Here is a 21918-nt window from a genome sequence, read left to right on the forward strand (position 1 = left end):
AGGTTCTGAGGAGGGTCACTCCCTCATCGCCACCAGAAGAGTCCACTTCTCAGTGACTCCTGGCTGGGAACTGGATGCATTAGAGGGTAGCTAGTCAATATGATTCTTCTTGCTGTGCTTTTTCTCTGCTTCATTTCCTCATATTCAGCCTCTGTTAAAGGTAAGTTTGTGTCACCTTTTGCTTAACTTTAATTTTAATCACTGAGAGGAAAAAGTGTGTGTGTGTGTGTGTGTGTGTGTGTGTGTGTGTGTGTGTGAACAGTGAAAGAGTTTCTAACTATATCGTCTTCAAAACTACAAAACTTTGGAATACTTGTGAAGGCATGACTGGATTGGAATGAAAATCAAATTCAAATTCCTACATACATTAAGGAAACAGAGGTCCCTTTTAGTTTCAGTCCCTTAGACTAATGTGCTCCTTGCTTCAATGTCTCATTCATGGTCTATTTTTAAAAGGGAGAAAAGAAATGCCAGCTATTGTTACCTGCTGCTGTTGGTCACTCACTGAATGCAGCTCCTTCATTTGAATTGTAAAAAAGGATTTTAAAAAATCAGTTTTTAAATTTTCTTCTAGTTGCTTAGCAATGTGACATCAAGAAGCATTAGGCTCAATGAAACAGGCACTTGATTTGCCAAAGAATTATGAATGAAATAGTAAAGTATGTATTTAATTGCATTGCCATTCAAAAGTGAGAATTATCATAAGTGGTGAATTAAAGAAAATAAAACTACATGGTATTGATGTAAGAAATAAGACTTATTGTCTTTGGATTAATAGTGTTGCTAGTTGTAGTTTCTACTTTAAGATAAAGTTGATTTTTAAAAATACATATGAATCGTATACCTTTCAGAACAAACATTTTATAATGGTTTATCGGATGGTGTATGATGGTTTATGGGATGATTTCTAAAAACTGAATGAAATGTATTATTATGGAATCTTCTTTTAAATCAACCAGAATGTAAACAAACTCCTTGGATTTCTAAATGTTGCACCTGTAAAATAAACACTTTTAGAGTCTCTTACTAGGCTACACTGTCAAAACCAGTTGATCTAACACATCACTTAGCATGCATGCTAGGGTCCAGTTTTAATAACTATGTATCCTAAGTGATACAAAACAATTCACATTAAACTTCTAAAACCCTTTTGGGATAACTAGATTTTCATAAGTGAAATTTGTCTCAAGATTTCTCGTGTGGAAAATTTCCACATGAGGAGAGAAGACAATCTTTGTTATTGAAGCAGAAAAATGCAGGGCTAAATTTAAATTATTTTACCTAAGCAAATAACACTTTAGTTTCTTGAACTAAAGATTTCTTTAGTTTCTTAAAACACCACTTTCTAAAGTGTTTAGTATTTAAAAATACAGTCCTTACTTGCTATTATCTGCCAAATGAATTGTAGAGTGTTTGAAATATGAGGGATTTATACACCATAATATCAAGCCTAATACCCTTATTATTTTGAGAAAAATAATTGAACTATGGTAGTTATTATATACTTCTATTTTTTTCTACTCTATAAAGGAAGAAAATTGGATAACTTGGTGTTTTCAAATGCATGCGGTTATAATGACTGAAACACACACACACACACATACACAACAATGACATACAGGAAATATGGTTTAAAATATGACAGATAGCTACCATGTGTTGTGTACAAACTCAGTGGTGAATCCAGAGTTTTAGAACCTGAAGCTTGTGCAATTTAGGGGGCATCTTGAGAAAAAATTGCAAAAATACCTTACTTTTGCAAATGTTACTGAAAGAAAAGATATGGCATGTGTGCACATTGCTAGGGTCCCCTTCCAAGATCTTGGAAGGAGCTTGGGCAAGTGAGGGCCCCAAAGCTTAAGCATCATTAGCTTCACGGTACAAGCTACCTATACCAAATATCATAAATAAAAAGTATAGAACTTGACAGCTCTCTCTCTACCTGAATGTGATAACTTTTTGTATTACAGTACCATGATTTTATTATAGATTCCTTGCCTTCTGTAATGTTGACATTTAAGAAACAAACTCCTTGTGAAAGTCTATTTTAAAATCAGGCCATGATAAATTTGGGGATCTCATGTATCACCTCAACACCCATGTTATATTTAATTATAAATGCAACTGTTTGGCAAATCCCCAGATCTGGGCAGATATTGAGCAGAGGTTGGACTGAGAGAAGGTGGGTGAGATTCGTACAGATGAGGGTCTATTTAGAAGAGATAGGCTGAGTGTGAATGTCCTAAAGACTCAAGTTTCCCCTACTTTTTCTCAATCATCTTTTGAAATGGTTTATCTATTTTCAGTGCATTCTTCGGGTGTGCTTTTACTTTTGCTAACCTAGGCATGAGCGTTCTGTTTATTAATCTTGTTATCTCTGAACACGACCGATTCCTTTACTTCCAGTCTTGCTCTCAAGTCCCTGGCCTGACCCACGCTTTTCAGTCCATTCACATCAATCACATCTTCCAATCTTTTTCCCTTGTCCTTCATCCTTTTACATTTTGTCTTAGAGTTTTCTGTTGGAATCCTCAATTCCATTGCCTACCCTTACCACTGTTGCATGCGCCTTTAAGTCTCACCTTGAATTTACCTGTTTCAAAATACATATTTTAAGATATTTCTTTACAGGTTCAAAACCAAGAGTTTTGGTGCTTTTAAGTCACTTAAAATTTTTAAATGCATTTGAAGGGACATGTTGAAGAGGTTTTGTCTAAATTCGGTTTCAAAAAATGCCATCCCGTATACTCTATAGAGTAACATCCTAAGAAAGAAGTAAGTCAGCAGTATAAACAGAACATGCTCCCATCGCCAGTGTTGCCAGATCTCTGAATAACATGAACAGAGAAACACTAATCAAAGAGGAAAGGATAACAGGGACAATATTACAGCATGATCCACTTATTTGAATCATTTGAGGTTTTATCTCTTGTTTCAAGAGGTAGGAAAAAGATCTAGAACAAGGCCTATTCTTTCCTATGCTTTATCATTTCCACATCATAGTCAAGTTCTGATCTATTATATATTGTCTGCTTTCACATTCTTTTGACTGGTAAAGTAAGAGCAAGGAAAAAATGATCAACATAATACTTTGGAAATCTTTAAAATTTAAGAGAGGCTACCTTCCTACAAACTTTTCATAGTTATTTTAACCAGAAGATATCTTTATGTAGCCCACAAAACTTGGATCTTAGTAAATTTAAACCTCAAATTCTGCATTCTATCTGCTATGTTGGGTTGAGAGCAGAGTCAGCTTTTCTCAGCTGTCTATAATGCTTACCTTTCAGAATTGCTGTGAGGATTAGATAAGACATGTTATTTCCTTTATGCCCTCTGTGGAATTCGATAGGCATGATAAAAAGAAGGCTCTCTGGCCAAAATGTCTTTCCTGATCAGAAAATCAATGTTTGAACCTGTAGCAGTGTCCCCAGTTAAAATGTGGAAGAGGTTGAGGTAGGGGAGGCAAGAGGTAGTCATAGACTTTATCTCCTCCAGGGTTTTTCCTGACGTTTTTTTTTTTTCTTATCATGAGAGAGAGACACAGAGAGAGAGAGAGAGAGAGAGAGAGAGAGAGAGAGAGAGAGAACATGTGAGCAGGGGAGAGGGACAAAGGGAGAGAGAGGGAGAATTTCTCTCTACAACATGGGCCTTGATCCCACAACCCCAGGATCATGACCTGAGCTGAAATCAAGAGCCAGACACTCAGCCAACTGAGCCACCCAGGTGCTCCTTTCCTGACTTTTTTTTTGTCTTCTGTATCTTATACCTGAGGTTCTGCCTGATTTGCTGCTTGGACACAGTGTATGTTTGTATGTATACTCTTGGATACTCCCCTCCCACACTTCCTTCTAGCTTTTCTAGATCCCTGTTCCTTGTCTCTGTATCCCCTTTCTTTGAAGGTTTGTCAAAATATATAACTTCACCACCCAAAACTTTCCTTTTTGACCTCATCTTCTGTAATGTCTTTCACTGAATTCTGGCCTCTTTGGCCTCCCTGCTGTTCCTCCATTACACCTGCACTGCGCTCTCCTTAGGGCCTTTAAACTTGCTATTCTGTCTATGTGTGTGGAGGACTGGGGCAGGTGTAAGCATGGAGATAGAAGGGATGCCCTTCCCACAGATATCCATGTGGCCTAAAGCCTTTGTCCAGACTATTACCTTCTCACAAAGCTCTTTTCCTCAGCATTCCCATTCCCTTTCCTGTTTCATTTTTCTTCATTAGCACTTCTAACATTTCTAATATGCTTATATACTTTTTTATTGCTCATCTCCTCATTTAAATGTAAGCTCCACAAAGGCAGACATTTTGTCTGCTTGTTAATTAGTACAGCCCCAGAGCCTAGAAAAGTGCCTACCACCCAGGTGCTCAGTTCATCCTTGTTGGATGTATGAGTGAATTCCTAGCTCCCTCCCTAGGAATGGAGAAGAGTTCAACCTAAAGGTTTAGTTGTGTGTAGCACAGGCAAGAGCATGGTCTCTAGAGCCAGACAGCCTGGGTTCAAATCCCGACTCTACCACTAACTGTCTGGGTCATCTTGGGGAAAATGTATAATCTCTATGCCCTTCAGTTTCCTTATCTATAAAAGGAGACTAATAATGGTACCTACCCCACTGGGTTTTGTGAGAATTAAAGAAGTTAATGTACATAAAGCACATTGAACAGTTTATTAGAGACAATGTGTTTTTTTAATTAAATTTTTTTGAAATGTTCATTTATCTGAAAGAGAGAGAGGGAGGGAGTGGGGGAGGGGCAGAGAGAGAGGGAGACACAGAATCCAAAGCAGGCTCCAGGCTCTGAGCTGTCAGCACAGAGCCTGACACGGGGCTTGAACTCACTGACTGAGAGATCATGACCTGAGCCCGAAGTCGGACGTTTATCTGACTGAGCCACCCAGATGCCCTGAGACGATGTGTTTTGACCATTTTTTTTCCTCTCAACAGGAGGCACTATAGTAGATGATGGAGACAGTAGACTTCAGAAGTTTTCTTAATTTTTGGCTTTGCAAAGTAACTTTGTTTTCTTTCTCAGCTGCCTCTCTTCTGGCCTACTCATTTGAACTTCCTTTCCTCGCCCTCCCTCCATACGCATATTTCCTGAGGGAAGAAAAACTTATGGTTGCTTATTATAGTTCACTAGGCAATGCAACCCCATTAGCGCTGAGGAAAAATGTATACTGAAATCTTTTTTGACTATGTCCTGTGAGCCATAGATAGAAAATACACAGAGGGTTTGCATGACCATAAACTTCAAATCATCTCTGGTAAAGATTTGATCCTCCTGTGTCACATTTCTTTGGGTTAAGGTAAGCTGAATTAGACAATGTGTAAACTGCTTCATATATCAATTATTTTGGCTCACTATACTATTTGACATTAAGCTGCCGATGCTAAATTAAAACTGGTACTAAAATCTTGTGTAGTAAAACATTATTTTCTTCAGGAATAGCTAATTTAAAATTACATATGTATAACCTTGAAATGTACCTTTGTACTAAAAGTTTACTATAATTAAATAAACTATAATATTTTTACTGTAATTAGTAGAGTTAATTGCATTGGGGGGGATAGTCTTTAAATATTCAAAATATCCAATTTAAGGAACTGCCTTCTAACCCCTAAAATTACCTTGGCATTGATCTGTTGCATTGAAATGATATATTACTTACAAATAGTTTTTATTAATTTTGTAAAGCAATTCCTGGCTAAACCTCTACCTGGAATCATATTCATTTTACCTCAATAAAGCTGGAGAGAGAAGAGAAATCACATTCATATAATTAAAAGCAATGCAATGACATTTCCTTAAAAAAACTGTTCTATAGTTCAACCAGAGCGATATTTAGATTATCTGATTATTGATAAAGGATACAAATTAATGTCTGTTCTGAAATGGAAGTTTATTTGTTTGTTAGTTGTTCTTTCTGTTGTTGTTCAAGTCAGTGATTTCAGCAAATGGAGAATAGAACCATCTTTCATTTAGCAAATATTACTAAGGTCCCACTAGGCAGCACTATGCTGGACAAGGAATGCATTGATGGCAAGATAGCACACTCCATGGCATGACAAGTACCTTACAACTGAGACTTGACTTGTGTCACAATCTTTATGCAGGTCACACAACCGGTCTCTCATTAAATAATGACCGTCTGTACAAACTCACATATTCCACTGAAGTTCTTCTTGATCGGGGCAAAGGAAAACTCCAAGACAGTGTAGGCTACCGAATTTCATCTAATGTGGACGTCGTCTTACTGTGGAGGAATCCTGATGGCGATGATGACCAACTGATCCAAATCACAGTAGGTATTTTCTACCAGGGATGCAAAGATTAGATGTCAGCAAAGTCTTTGAGAAATGTTATCATTTGAGAGCAATTGTTTTGTGCTCTTGGTTATATATCCCTTTACTTTGTTATCTATCACTAAAGTAAATAGATCTACAGTTTTGGAGTTTTTGCCAATAAAAAGTAATCTGGTCTTTCTAAGTTGTTGAAGCAAGCAAAAGAAGGCATATGCTAGTGAGTAACTATGGTATGATGTCCAGGTCTATATTTCTCACTAATAGGCACATTAAACTATAACCCAGTTGAAAAGTTCTAGGAGTGAGGGGTCTAGAATCCATGTCATGTGAAAAACAATTAAGACTACTTTCACTGAAGGAGGAGATAATACTGGAACCTCTCAATTTTCCTGAGTGCCTCCATATAACAGAAGTACCAATGAGGAAGTGAACCCATTCTGTGTTCTTCCTGAGGAAAGAGCCAGGTGCTCTCCTGCATGGCCATATTTGGTCGATTATGACAGTTTAGATTTATGTGTTGAGAAAGGAGGTCAAATCATATGGTCTCTGGGACCTCTTTCAGTTTTAATATATGGTTATTCCATATTTGCTTTCAAAGGCCTAAAGGCAATAGATTTCTCTAGTAAAGTCTGTTATTCTTCTATGTGTTGGTGTGAAGCAGGTACACAGGACCAAGATTTGTTCCATTATAACTGATAAGTAGTTGTTGATAAACTTTATAATGAGGTGTCATTGCAATACATGTATCAAGTGATCTTTGCTTCTTTGGATGTCTCTAATAGCTGTTGTGACTTCCAGGTTGGCTCAAAACTTCATCATCCACCTCTCTAAACCATTTCTCAATAGAACAGTAAACTATTCTGCAGAAAACATTATGTACCTCCTTGTTCAGTAATCAGACTGTTCATCTTTAATTTTGTATATACAAGTGAAATACAATGGGATAAGATTCCTTTCCAAAAAATGGTAAAGAAAGTGAGGAGACCAGGCAGACAGCAATAGTCAAAATGAATAAGGAGAGTGACAGTGACAAAAAAGAGCTACCTTTCAGTCATGATTATTACAAACCTGAATTCACAGATTTATTAAAGTATCAGTATTTTTACCTAATTCAAAAACCTAATTTTCATGTGACTTCTCCATTATTTTAAAGTTAATGGCTAAGTCCTATGAATCATGAATTGAAAAGCAACAGAATAAGTTATGGCCAACCCTGTTTATTGCTTTAGCATTTTATTTTCTAAAAGATTATGATGGAAATAGAGATAGCAAGTTTTTCTAACATGTTTCTTTCCATGCTTCCAGATGAAAGACGTAAATGTTGAAAATGTGAATCAGCAGAGAGGAGAGAAGAGCATTTTCAAAGGAAAAAATCCACCCAAAATCATAAGAAAGGAAAACTTGGAAGCTTTACAAAGACCTGTGCTCCTTCATCTAATCCATGGAAAGGTAAAAATGATTTTGGGGGTCCCACATCTTTTTTCTCCTACTTCAAATTTGTCCTTCCTTCTGTAGTTATTACATTGAAATGATCATGATATCACTACTTTTATAGTAAATGGAATTTTTTCAAGAACTAATAAGTAGAGGTTGCAAACTAAATGCTTCAGAAGTCAATCAAGGCGTTGAATTCACTTATATTTTCTAGCCATTTGTTTCTTATTTTTATGAAAATCTTTACAATAGAATCAAGTATTTGTTTATTGAGAGGCACTATTAAAAGGTATATTCCTTATTAGGAAGGATTAGAAAGATATTGTAACACATTAGGTCATCACAGATGATTGTGTACATCATTCAGGAAAGCAGACAAATTGTGAGAATGGAATGATCTAGCTTCATTCGATAAATGATATTAACTCATGAGACTATCAGTATCTGGCTAATGCACAAAATTGAAGCTTTTGAAAGGGCATGTCATTCCTAAGGTAGATTTGGTGTTTTAAAAAAGTACTTAGAGGTTATTTAAAAACGATGACTTTGAAAAGTATTTTTTTATATATTAAAGAATGAATACTATAACATCCATTTGTAAATTTGCTCAGAAAATTCTGTAAGTGTGCATTACTTATGGTTTGATTGTGATTTATTACAATGGTCTTAATATGTTTGTAACTGAGAAGAAACTGTGATCAGTGAAATACTAGGCATGACATATGTGGGTTTATGAAAAGTAGAGATATTATATTGACGTACATAAAAATGTATCTGTAAAGGTGTACACTCAGTTTTAGTTACCAAAGTAGAAAAACAGAGGGACCATTATAGTTAAAACTCTACACATCTGCAAAATATCTCTAGATTCAAAAATTTTAAAGGTGAAAACAAATACTTTAAAATAATATAAATTTCAGACATGTGATATATTGCTAATCATGATCTGCATTTTTATATAAAGCAGTTAAAGGAATTCTTATGTTGTCACCTCTCCTACAACCAAATGTGAATCCCCACCTCAAGGATGCTTCTCTTCTCCACTTGTCAAAATACTTGCCATGGCCCAGGCATTGCTCACAGGTCCTTTCTTTTATAAAGTTCATATCTTTCCAGTCAACTGGAAGTAATCACCTCTCTTTAGAACCCTCTTAGCACTTTGTAACTCACTCATGGCCCTTATCACTGTCCTTTTGGTCATTTGTGTCCATTATTAGATTTTGGGTTTTGGTAGAGAAAATTCCCATTCCTCTTTGTATTCTAGCCCCTCATGCTCCCCTTCATGCCCTTCCACTCCCTTCCTCTGCAAAACACCCAGAACCATGCCTTGTACTGACTGACCTGGTATTCTAAGAGACTTTCCCAACATTCTCCCAAACCCCATACTCCTTTAGGCTTATTTCTATTCAAGTGTTTATCATAGATGTTTAAGTCCTCTCTTTGTCTGCAGTCAGCATTCAGAGTAAGCTCATAGGCAGCAATTGTGTCTTTCACTCTGTATTTTCAGTGTCCTGCTCATAGTGGGGTCTCAATGAATGTAAATTAAAGGAATGAACACATAAAGTTATATGGGGCTAAAATGAGTTGAACTTTGAGAAAGTCTTGGGCTATTGTTTGCTGAATATTAGCTAAATCATATTGAGCACTTAATGTGCACCAGAGGCCGAAGGCATTACATTAGTGATCTCTTTTATCCTCATGACAGCCCTGGGAAGCAGGTGCTGCTTTATCGTCCTCTTGTAATAGATGAGGAAACCAAAGTTAAGAGCAGTAAAGAAATTTGCCTAGGGTCACACAACTGGCAAGTGGTGGAGCTGGGATTCAAACAGGTCTAATCTCAGAGGCTAGGCTGGAAACCTCCACATTATACTGTTTTCTAATTGTAAAGTATTTGGGGAAGTACCACCTCTTTGGTTGACTTGTAATATTCCTACTTTATCCTTCAGTATATCTATTAACTCATTTGATTTTCATATGGCACAACAACATGAAATACTATTTTCTTCCTCTCTGACCTTCTAATGTGGAAAGACACTTGAGCCCATAAAATATAAGTTGCATTTATAATCTTAATGACAACCTGCCATTTTATAGCCCCTTGGGTAGCAGTTGAGTACAAAGTCTTTTGTTACACACACAAAAGAACTCAGTGCCCTCACTGTTCAAAGGCTGGGATGGAGCTGCCACATCATTATTTCAATGACTCCAACCTGCCAATTCTACAGGAGCTGTGATTGTGATGGTTTACGATAGCCTCAGGTTAAAGTGCACTGTGGTATCTATCAATGATATGATAAAGTACCTGTTGGGGGAAAAAAAATGACCCTGGAGACTAAGAAGCCATGTGGAGTTTTCAGCCACATCACTGTCAGAGAGATCATTATTTAAATGATCACCTCAGCCTACCATGAGAGGAATTAGGGAAGCAAGGGCTGAGCTCCTGATTGGCAGTTTTATTGAAAAATATTTTCCACTCCAGGCTCAAATTAAGTTTTACTCCCTGAAATTTCTGTGATTTCAGGGATGCTCAACAGCATGTATTTTTTGTCCTTCCAGAGCCCCCTGTTTTAAGCTCCCATATTTACATGGTAAAGGAGAGCCCATTAAAACACTCAGATGCATATTTATTGCACATCATCCTTTTTCCATGCCCACTCATCTTCCCTATATAAGTGTTTGGGCATGACTCTGGTTTTGTCTACAGATCATAAGTGAAGTTGGACATATGACAGTTTTCTGGTTACGTTGATTAACACTGACAAGCAAAAGATGCCTGAAGTTACAGCATGGATCCTTTTTTGGCCTGAAATGCTAATCCAATTAACTGGATAATTACCAGATTTCCATTTCTGGTTTTTTCTGTCAGTATTGATTAAATGAACCTCATGGCTGCCGAGTTGGCCCTTTATTTTGTGTTGTTTCTGGGCATTGATTTGTTCTCTGAATCTGGCAGTATGGCTCCTTCACACACACTGAACCTCCGAAAGAAATATGACACCTTGAAAACCTTCAATTCCTCAAGTATATCTTCACTTGTCTGTTTTCCATTGTGTCATTCCCTAGCTATACTCTCTGTTAGATATATATCAAAGATATATTTAAAGACATAAATCAGCTAAATAGACTAAACAAAATGATAGTCTGTTTGCTAGGATTCTTTTTGTTTATTTTTGCTGTTTGGCCAGTTAATGGAATTTTGCTTTCTCTTATTCTTCAAGAATACATACATTAAGGGGATGGATGGAAGCTTTTTTTTTTTCCCTAAGGAAAAAATACAGTGAATCTCGACAGATTCCACGGTGAAATTAGCCCTCAAAATTTAGCAGGAGACTTTCTATTCTATTCTAGAATAGAATCCTTTTCTCCTTTTCTGCAACTCATCTATCTTCTCCTATGTTTGGTTTCCTTGAGTTAAAGACTTAGTTTGTAACTAGGTGGTGTCACTGTTGCTCTCCGGAAGCTATGGGGACTGTGAGTTTAGATAAGAGTCCTGTGCTTGCAGATGTTCAGAGCTCATTTCAGAACTGGATGAAGTAAATCAGCTTTATGGCATGAATATAATAAAACTTACTTGGTTCCTGTTGTGAAATAATGAATTTAAGATTATTGCTGTGACAGCCACACGGATTGAACTGCAAAGTTCTGACTTACTGTTTTGTCAGTTATTGAGATCCTGCTCAATTCTAATAGTTGACATTTAGCTAATATGGATACCAGAGCTGTTTTCACTTTGGCTCACAATGGTCTGCACTTAACAGAATTTAGGCCTCAAAGATAGCTGTCATACAAGTGAGGAAAAACAGATGTGTCCACTTTTCTAATTTTAGGGAAATGATAGAAATTAATGGAAAACTGAAAAAAAATCTCTTTTTGTTTTCTGCCTTATTTTGTTCAGCCTATTAGGGAAAAAAAGTTGTGAACACCATTTTCTTAGAGACCTGGTGGTCGAGTTCAAAACTTGATCTGTACACATGGGCCATTGATAGATGAGTACTTAATCTTTTGTGTAGTTCAAAGATTAAATTGGAGAACTAGGTTTCCTGAAATTTTAGGTGAAACTTTATAAATAGTTCAGGTACATTTTATAGCATGGAAGGAAAGTGAGGATACTAATGATAATCATACAAGTATTTTTACCACTTAATGACTCCTTTTTGCTTTCTAAAGTACTAAAGCCTTGCCAAAAAGTCACAGACCATAGACATATGTGTATTGCTACTAAATGAGTCCTTCTGACTGTATCTGGGTTCAAGAGACCCACTTATGAACTTTTAAAAGTCATGATATCTAGAGATATACTCCCAAATATTTGAAAAGGAGGTTATGCTGTAATTCCTAAAAGGAAAGAAGACCCAGTTTACAAAATAGAACATCAGAAACTCAGCCTTGGATCTGAGAAATTGCCAGTGATTTGTTTGAGAATATGATACCATGGATTTTCAGACGCTGAGGTCACTATTCCAGTTCCTTTTTAACCTGGACAAATACAATTCCAACATTTATAGGTTCGTTTAGTGTAATGACTAAAATTGATTGCTGGATAAAATACCTAGTAAATTTGTCACTAGGCAGAGTATATGCAGAAAATAAAAATAGAGATTTGAGACACTTGTTTGGCTAATCCAGACAAAATAGTCCCTGCTAAGGTATAAGCGTTTCCATATAGATCGAACTGTGTTCAGATTGGCATTAATTGAATTCATTGCCAAATTACTGAGCATTCTGTTTTACTTGAGAAATCATGGTTGGTTTTAAAGAGAATAGTAAGACATTCAGGATATTTCCAGTAGGAATGCTCGGCTATAATTAGCATAGACCTTGGGAATTTTGACAGGGAAGCTATATCCATCCTCTATTTCTATCTTTTTAAAAAATTTTTTAGAGAGAGTATGCACACATGTGTGCATGCATGAAAGAGCGTCAGCAGGGGAAGGGCAGAGAGAGAGGGAGAGAGAGAATCTTAAGCAGCCTCCACAGTTAGCACAGAACCGGACGTGGGGCTCGAGCTCAACTGTGAGATCATGACCTGAGCTGAAATTAAGAGTTGGACACTTAACCGACTGAGTCACCCAGGTGCCCCCAGCCTCTATTTCTCAATTGTGTGATGTGTTTGGAGTTAATACTTGGTGAAAAGTGACACAGGCCTTCCAGGAAATTCCCTTTGTATTTATATTCTTGTTTCTTAAACATGACCTAAATTATCAAAATGGTATGAGACATTGTTATCACCCTTGTGCCTATAAATATCAAGGATAAAACAAAGCTAAGATAAGATGTTTGCTATTTCAGCCAAATCACAGTCACCCCTCATTTCAACCTCTCTTCCTGCCTTCTAAAGGGACTCAAAGCAGCGCCTGCATCAGGCCATGCCATGCTAGCAATCTCAACCTCAAATCCTCCAACCTTCTTTATCTCCTTATACCCAATGCCAACATGGATGCTCTGGAGAGCCAGAGAAAGTCACCCCTGTGGAATTTTGTCCATGGGCATTATGGTCATGTCTAGGCCCTTGTCCAGCCCTTAGAGGCTGTGCTAACTCATGACTGTCAAGTGTAATTGCCATTCTCTTTTAAGCACCAGTCTCTTTGTCATTTTAAACATTGGTTAATTTTTGTTTCAGGCAGAGTTATAGGTAGAGAACATGTTGATGTGTTCAAAGAGAATATTCCTGATTTCTCTTCCTTGGGCAATCCTTCTTGTTTTCATAGAAATCCCAGTCTAAATCCATGCACTCTTTCCTTCCCTATACTATTCCCATCATGTTCAGAGCCTTAATTATCAGTCTCCCCAAATTTCATGTTCTCATGGTCTAGCTTCTTAGACATTTAAATAGCCTCTTTTCACACACAAAAAAGAAATCCCAGCTTTGGAGAAAACAGATCTCTATTTCCCAGATTGATAAGGGTGAAAATCTGAACTTTCATGCCACTTGTTTAACCAAATCTAATAAATGATGCATTTTTGCTTCATTTATGTTTGTCTTTCTTTCTCCCTAGGTCAAAGAGTTCTACTCATATGCAAATGAGCCGGTGGCCATAGAAAATCTCAAAAGAGGCCTGGCTAGCCTATTTCAGATGCAGTTAAGCTCTGGAACCACCAATGAGGTACTTACTAATGTTATTAAGGATCCAGAATATTATTTATCAATAGTTAACAAAATTGCTTATATGGATTTCTATTTGTAGAAATTCAGTAAAAAAGTTGCTACTATGGTAATGCTCAGAAAAGGTGAGTAGGGTGGTTAAGTCTCATTTACATGTGAAACAGATTGCTGTTTACCCCAATTTGTACCCAAATACAGGGTAAAGGAAATTAGAATCCATTATACTAAGGGGACATATAGAATGATTGAATGACAGAGATGCAGAAAACCTTGGGGAGCATGTCAGTGGCATCACTGTGCATCACTATCTCATGGGGAGCTTATTTAAGATATAGATTCCCTGGATTCACTGTGAAGATTCTGATTCAATAGATTAGAGAGGACCTGAGCATCTGTATTATAACAGTTTTCTCAGATAATTTGGATACATTATCCGTTTGGAGAACCAGTGGTCTATACCAACAACCCCCTTCATTTTACAGATGAAGAAACTGAGGTTAAAACTAGAGAAGTTAAGTGGTCCTCCCAGTATCACACTTTGAGTCAAAAGCAGAACTGAGTCTAAGTTTCCTGTTCTGAATTCAGCCAACCCACGAATGGGCAAGAAAATCTAATCACAGGGCGGGGCTGAGGGAATATCCGTCAGTTTGCTAGAATAAAAGCTGGGTGTGGTACTGGCAGAGACTTGGAGGGAAGGCTCAGAGAAGCTAAACAGTCTGTACTGGCATACATTTGCCCACACTCAAATTGTTAATGTGACTTATGAGCTGAATTAATCCCACAGGTTTTTAAGGATTTCTAGTTATATTCATCTAATCAAAGAACACATGTACACACACATTCACATCTAGATACGGCATTAAAAGTCAAATTCCCTTCCCACACAATTACCCCTTTTCCAGAGGTTTTGATTATGACCAGGTCATTTGTCCAATTCTCATTAAACTTTAGAGAAATATAGGAAATCCTTTATTATTCCTGGGGCAATAAGAAGGTGCTAGTAAGACTCAGCAAAAGAGGATGGAAAAGAATCCACATGTTATGGGAAGCATTGAGTTCTTCCTGTCTTACCATCTTGTCAGCTTGGACAAAAGGTAGTCCCCCATGGCATCTCAGGAACCCCAGTTTTCAGGCTACTTCCCACTGGAATTCAAATGGTTCGTGGGAAAATCCCAAACATTGTATTTTTACTTTTCTTTTTAGGTGGATATTTCTGGGGATTGTAAGGTGACATACCAGGCTCATCAAGACAAAGTGATCAAAATTAAGGCCTTGGATTCATGCAAAATAGAGAGGTCTGGATTTACAACCTCAAATCAGGTATGATTGATATCACTCTCTTTAAGGCATTCAAATAATTACATTTTTAGAGATTAATTTAAAATAGTAGAAGAATAAGGTAACAATATAATTTTGGAATATTTATGATTTTTAGTTTAGGGTATTGTTTCATACAATGTCAAATGAAAAGGTTTGTTTTCATATGTTGTAAGTTTGGGCAGTGAAGGGAAGATATTAAGGGGAAGCTCTTTTGAACATCAAAAGACAGTTTGCTACTTGACTTGATTCAAAGATAAAAAGCTTATTTTTACAACTACAAATATGTATGTATGTATCTATCTATCTATCATCTATCTATCTTATTTAGGTCTTGGGTGTCACTTCAAAAGCCACGTCTGTCACTACCTATAAGATAGAAGACAGCTTTGTTATAGCTGTGCTTGCAGAAGAGACACATGCTTTTCGGATGAATTCTCTACAAACCATTGCAGGCAAAATAATATCAAAGTAAGATAATGCTGGAATATAAATTTTCTTTCCTATTCTTTTATATATTATCATATTTGGTTTTTACATATATATGTTAGACATGTTAAATATATATATGTTTTATGTATATTTAGTGCTTCCTCATTTTGACTGTTAGCTTCTTGAAAACTGTGATTACATCTTGTTCATCTTTATTTTTTCACATCATCTATAATAATGGGATATATTAAATACTTACTGTTTATTTAATAGAATTTCATTTAAAAATTGTATCAATTGTTTATTGAATAGAATTTACATTTAAAAAAGGCAAACTACTTGATAAGTTCTGGTTTATTTTCTAATTTCTCTGTCAGAAGTTTACAATGATAAGGTTAAAAAGTGGTGACGTTTGCATGTTCTCTCCTTGAGATTTTTTTTGTTACTGTTGTTAAAAAACACATAAAAAATTCCATAGTAAAGTGATATGACAGAATTTTTGTAGTCTTGATTTATAGTACTTACAAATTCAAGCCTGTTATTTCAATTTAAGAATATTTCTCTGATCAGAAGTTCTCACAGGCTTAAGAACTAAAATTTTCAGATCTAGGAGTATGTGTTCCTTTAAGATTTTAATTTAGAAAAAGATTTTTCTAGCATTAAATGTATTATATCTTATACCATTGCTTGTCAAATGTTTTCTCTGAAATAGCTCCAATATCAGAGATCAGTGGATGCAAAATCTTGGGAGAAGTGCCTCAAACCATAAACGCTTGAAGTATTTTTGAAGTCTCATCTGGATAGAATTTTGCATTTTACTTTGTACCATATTACTTTCATCTATTCTCGTACAAAATAAATATTTTAAATTACGTACCAGGTCTATCAGATTTCCATTGCTTTATAGCAAACCACTCCAAAGTCAGTGGTGTAAGAAGCAACAATCATTTTATCATTCTCTCATAATTCTGAGTCTTGCGTTGGTTCAACTAAGCATGCCTTGTTTGGCATCTATTCTGCGGTTGCAGACAGGCACTGACCAGAGCTGGTTCAAAGGTTGCTCCCTTGCCTATTTGGTACCTGGGCTGGGAAGACAAACTACTGAGGCTCCCCAAGCATTTCTCTTTTATCAATATGTGGCCTCTCAAAATGGTAGCTTTGGGTAGCCAGACTTTGTACATGGCGGCTCAAGTCTCCGAAGGTACAGGCGCTGCTAGCATTCCAGATGAAGGCTGAATTTCCTTTTAAGATTTATCCTTAGAAGTCACACAGTGTCACTTCTACTGTTCCTCTCTTAGTTGGGGAAGTCACAGAGTCCTGCCCAGGCTTAAGGATAGGGATGCAGACTCTACCACTTGACGGGAGAGAGACACGGTTCTGAAAGAGCATGTATCAGGCAAAAATATCTGTGAAACCATTTTTAGTAAAAAAGATTTCTTAACTGTCTTAGTTAATAAGTGGTGTGTGGTTGTACTGATGGTATTATTTGCAGAAAGTAGGGCTAAATTCAAAAGAGGTGACATCACATATCTTGTTCAGCATCCAGGCAAGTTTTTTTCCCTGTATTCTCTTAAATCCAGACTTAAATGTTCAAATCTTTGAATAAAATTTTTGCTTCAAAAAGACTTCATAATTAGCTTGAAGTCTGTTACTGAGATATTGCAGTTTGAAAGATATGGACTTCCATAGTGTGAATAAATTGCCAAGAGAATGGTAATTAGTAGCTTGTTCACTCAAAGGAAAACTGCTTATGTGGTATTTCTCTTCCTTGTTGTACAGGCAGAAATTGGAGCTGAAGACCACTGAAGCAGGCCCAAGACTGATGTCTGGAAAGCAGGTTGCAGCCATAATTAAAGCAGTTGATTCAGAGTACAAGGCCCTTCCCATTGTGGGACAGGACTTCCAGAGCAAGTGTAAAAGATGCCCTTCTGTAAGTGTGACAACTGCATTGAGTGGTCGGATAGGGGAATACTCAAGGCTTAAAATTCCGTTTTCTTTTTGTTTCCAATGGAAGCTTCAGTTAATTCTTTGAAGAAAGTTCATAAAGAGCTACCAGCCACCACTGAATTATAATGGCACTATCTTAACAATATGCACCTGAAATGATGTGTAATCCAATGATATTTAACAAATAATTATCATCCACTCATCTCAAGTTAAAAATGTATGACTTAAGTAAGGGCAGCTTCTGAATAGTAGTACCTAGAATACCTGGGGGGATAAAGGCCCTAATGAAGTTAGGGGAAAACATATAGTGTCAAGAGCATGGACAGGATCTGAATCCTGAAAGTTTTCGTCACTTAATAGCAATAAGTCCTTAGGTGAAATATTGTGCTGAGCTCAGTGTTCTGAGTATTGCTTTGAGAACTAAAAAAGGATGCCAAGCTCTCTTCTAAATTAGGAAACATTTTTCTACCATGCCCCAGACTCCTCTACAATTATAGGTAAAACGAGATCTCACATCTCCCAGGCAAAGGATAGGTCATCTTATAACATTTTAAAATCAGCAAAGAGAAATTTCATTTATTACACAAGTCAGTTGTGATGATGGCTACAGATGTGACCTTAGGATCTAGCATTTCCTAATACTTAACCTCTTGTCAGGAGAGCAAACCCTGAACATGAACAACAGAGCAACATGCTCCATTGGTAGCTACCAGAAGATTCTGTTCCCTTGGGTTTTATTGGTATTCAGAGAAGTAGAATTATCAAGAACGAATACCATAATTTGCTTAAAGTTCAAGACACTATCCCTTGCTAATTTCAAATTTATCAAAATTGAACTAAAGAAAAAACAGAAAAAATAATTCTCAAATTTTGTTTTTCCTTTTACTTGTTTTTCTTCCATATATCATTTAATATTCTACTGTGATTTTCTAATGTGTCATATGGAGGTGGAAATTATATAGGAAAGTGACTAATGAAACCAATCATCTTTTTTAATACTGTGAATTATTAATTTGTCTCCCCCATGGTTATTAAAAAGAATAAGCTGTTTTAGATTTTTGATAATTACTTCTTCATTATCGTAGGAAGCGTTGATGTCTTTGAGCAATTGCTTTTCCAATTTCCATATACTGTCACCATTGCAACCCTTCAAAGAAAAAAACTCTGAATTCACACTAGTGTTCTTTCTGCCCTCAGAAATGACCCAGTAAATACTTAGCTAAGAATAGCTAGAATTTTGCTTTGGAATATCCTCTTAAGATTAGATAACCAAGAGGAGTTTGAAAAAGAGAAAATATGTGTCTATTGCTTATTAGAAGGACTGAATAATTTAAAAAATCGGTAGCATGCTGATTACCTCAGAATTAGAGAGCTGGAGGTGACTAATGGGATTAAACACATTATACAAGTAGGGGAAAAGTGGCAAACTATGAAAAATCAGTTATTTAGCTTATTTCAAAGCCAGAATATGTCACTAGTTAGAATTATTTACTATTTTTAAAACCATAGTAGAATAACAATAGTAGGAGAATTACTTTTATCTAAATAATACTCTACTTAACATTTTAAGTAATGAGCAGTTCAGACCTCAGTGTAGTTAAACATTGCATTTCATAAAAACAATAAAAGAAAGAGTTAGAATGGGGAGCTCACGTTATTACAAATACTGATTTTCAGTGAGTTCCCTGTAAATAATAAACCTGACACAATTATTCAGCAGTTTTGATTTATTCCCCCTCCAACATATCCTGCTGTTAACGAAAATTCTGCATAGTTCTAGTATGGTAGTCAAAGCCCGGCCTCACACAGAATTTCCTTAGGGTAACCATGGAATGACCTTCTAGGCCCAGAAGCCTGATTTCTTTCGAGCTAAAGAGTAATAGACGAAAATGGTGCTCCTGAGAAAGAATCATACACAGGGTCGACAGGCCTCAATATTTGTCTCCGTGAATCCCAGGAATGTGATACTGGCAGGTAGCAATCTGGCATATTGAGGCGATACAAAAAGCTTCTTTTGCTTGTCAGATACAAGGAAAAATTTGTTTCTGGGGAGAACATCCCTTGTCAATGTGGATGTTCAGAATTATGAACGGGGTGCGAGCCTGCAGCCATGTTTTCTTGCAGCTCTCGGAGCACTGGCAGTCTACCAGAAAACACCTGCAGCCTGACAACCTCTCTAAAGCTGAGGCTGTCAGAAGCTTCCTGGCCTTCATTCAGCACCTCAGGACTGCGACTAGAGAAGAGATCCTCCAGATCTTAAAGGCTGAAAACAAGGAAGTATTGTAAGTTCCCGAATACTGTGTGGCATTGTCTGTAGAAAAGCATTTCTTGGTTATTAGCTTTAATTAAGCAAGAAAGATTCCTTTTATTTATTTATTTATTTTTATATTTATTTTAATGCTTTTATTTATTTTTGAGATTGAAAGCCTGAATAGGGGAGGGGCAGAGAGAGAGAGAGAGAGGGGGACAGAGGATCCAAAGCGGTGGCTCTACCTGACAGCACAGAGGGTCTTGAACTCACCAACTGCGAGATCATGACCTGAGCCGAAGTCGGCGCTCGACTGAGCTCCCCAGGCGCCACAAAGAAAGACTCCTTTTTAACTAACTGCCCAACCTGCAAATCAATTATTGTGTTGTTTTGCATTTTCATCAGTTATGCTTCAATATGGTAATTTAACAGTTACTTGACCAGAAATGTAGTAACAAGGTTTTAACAGTGACTCAGAATGAACATATTTTGAGTGTTTATGAGTTTAAATCAGGTCTAAATTGGTACATACATGAGGGAGGGGAGGGCTTCATCTTGATATGTGCTGCCTCCTGTTTTTGGACCTATGAATTTACATTTGAAGAGATTGCAGAGTTGATTATAAAAACAAAAAAAGAATATGACTTTTTCGATTGGAAAATGAAAAATTTTATTAGAGATCCAATGATCATCCCCATCAAAGCCATGTTTTATATAGAAAATTGAAAATGCAGGTAAATAGTCAAAAAATATAGAAAAAGACATCTGTATGCTACTTGAATGTTTGGTGAAAGTATGATTCATTGCACACACATAGTGAAGAGTTGACTTAATTCTCAAATTTATTTTGTAGATGTAAATGTTTTATTATTTTTTTAATTTTTTTAACGTTTTATTTATTTTTGAGACAGGGAGAGACAGAGCATGAACAGGGGAGGGTCAGAGAGAGGGAGACACAGAATCTGAAACAGGCTCCAGGCTCTGAGCTGTCAGCACAGAGCCCGACGCGGGGCTTGAACTCACGGACGGTGAGATCATGACCTGAGCCGAAGTCGGCCGCTTAACTGACTGAGCCACCCAGGCGCCCCGATGTAAATGTTTTTTGTCTGTAATATAGAATTTGTAAATACAAGTTCGACTATATGATACTAATTACCCTCATGATACAGAAAATAGCTTAATTAATTTGACTGTCAAAACTAGCCATTAACATAATCAAAAGTGGAAATTGGCCAACTTACACACACACACACACACACACACACACACACACACAGCAACAGCAGCAGCAATAGCGGCAACAGTAGTCACTGAGTACAAAGGACTCAACTCAATTCTCTAAGAAGATAATTTAGCTTTTTTTTTTTTTTTAAAGAATTCTGTTTATTCTTGAGGCACCTGGGTGGCTCAGTTGGTTAAGCGCCCGACTTTAGCTCAGGTCATGATCTTGCGGTTTGTGGGTTTGAGCCTGGCATCAGGCTCTGCACTGGCATTGTGGAGCCTGCTTTGGGATTCTTTCTCTCTCCTCTCTCTGCTCCTTCCTGACTTGTGTGCACCTATGCATGCCTGCTCTCTCTCTCTCAAAAATAAATAAATAAATAACTTAAAAGTAACAGAGAAGTCTGTTTATTCTTGATTGTATTTGTTATTTACTTGCCTTGAGGACATTTAAAAAAATTGATAGGAACTCCATATGACTAAACAGAGTTGGTTGCTCTCTTCAAAAATAAATATTTAAACCAGAAATTGAAAAATACACGAAATAATAAATTCTCAGACTCATGTTTTAATCATAGAACTTTAAAATATATTTGTAGGGTGATTTTTCTTTATAGGAAAGGCAAAGATACTGACCATAAAAGTTTAAAAATTAGCTATTAATTTAGAATGGAGATTGTATGACACTTTAACCTTATGTGAGTCCTAGAAACCTTCAGGTGGCAACAATTTGGATGATTTCATGATGTATTTTCTAAATCAGATTACAGGTTTCTCCTGCTATCCAAAAGTGGAGACTTCTATGAAACCTTTTGTAACCCGCAATTGTGCAAAGCAACGAATTACCATTAATTTACGTGGCAAATCTTTTGACCATTTCCAGACCCCCAAAATAACTTTTGAGGTTTTTCTGATACCT

At 36.7% G+C, this 21918-nt stretch overlaps 1 protein-coding gene across 1 annotated transcript in view; it reads left to right on the plus strand.

Annotated features, from left to right (window-relative positions):
* The window catches only part of MTTP (microsomal triglyceride transfer protein), a 47235-nt gene continuing 25317 nt past the window's right edge, over positions 1-21918 (plus strand). The window contains exons 1-8 of the mRNA XM_060654569.3: positions 1-160; positions 6112-6299; positions 7606-7749; positions 13731-13838; positions 15041-15157; positions 15486-15625; positions 17366-17516; positions 19658-19815. Of these exons, the coding sequence (XP_060510552.1) occupies positions 100-160; positions 6112-6299; positions 7606-7749; positions 13731-13838; positions 15041-15157; positions 15486-15625; positions 17366-17516; positions 19658-19815 (1067 nt within the window). The 5' untranslated portion in view covers positions 1-99. The remainder of the gene's footprint in view (positions 161-6111; positions 6300-7605; positions 7750-13730; positions 13839-15040; positions 15158-15485; positions 15626-17365; positions 17517-19657; positions 19816-21918) is intronic.

This window comes from Panthera onca, chromosome B1 (assembly GCF_046562875.1).
Source record: "Panthera onca isolate mPanOnc1 chromosome B1, mPanOnc1 haplotype 2, whole genome shotgun sequence".
NCBI lineage: Eukaryota > Metazoa > Chordata > Mammalia > Carnivora > Felidae > Panthera > Panthera onca.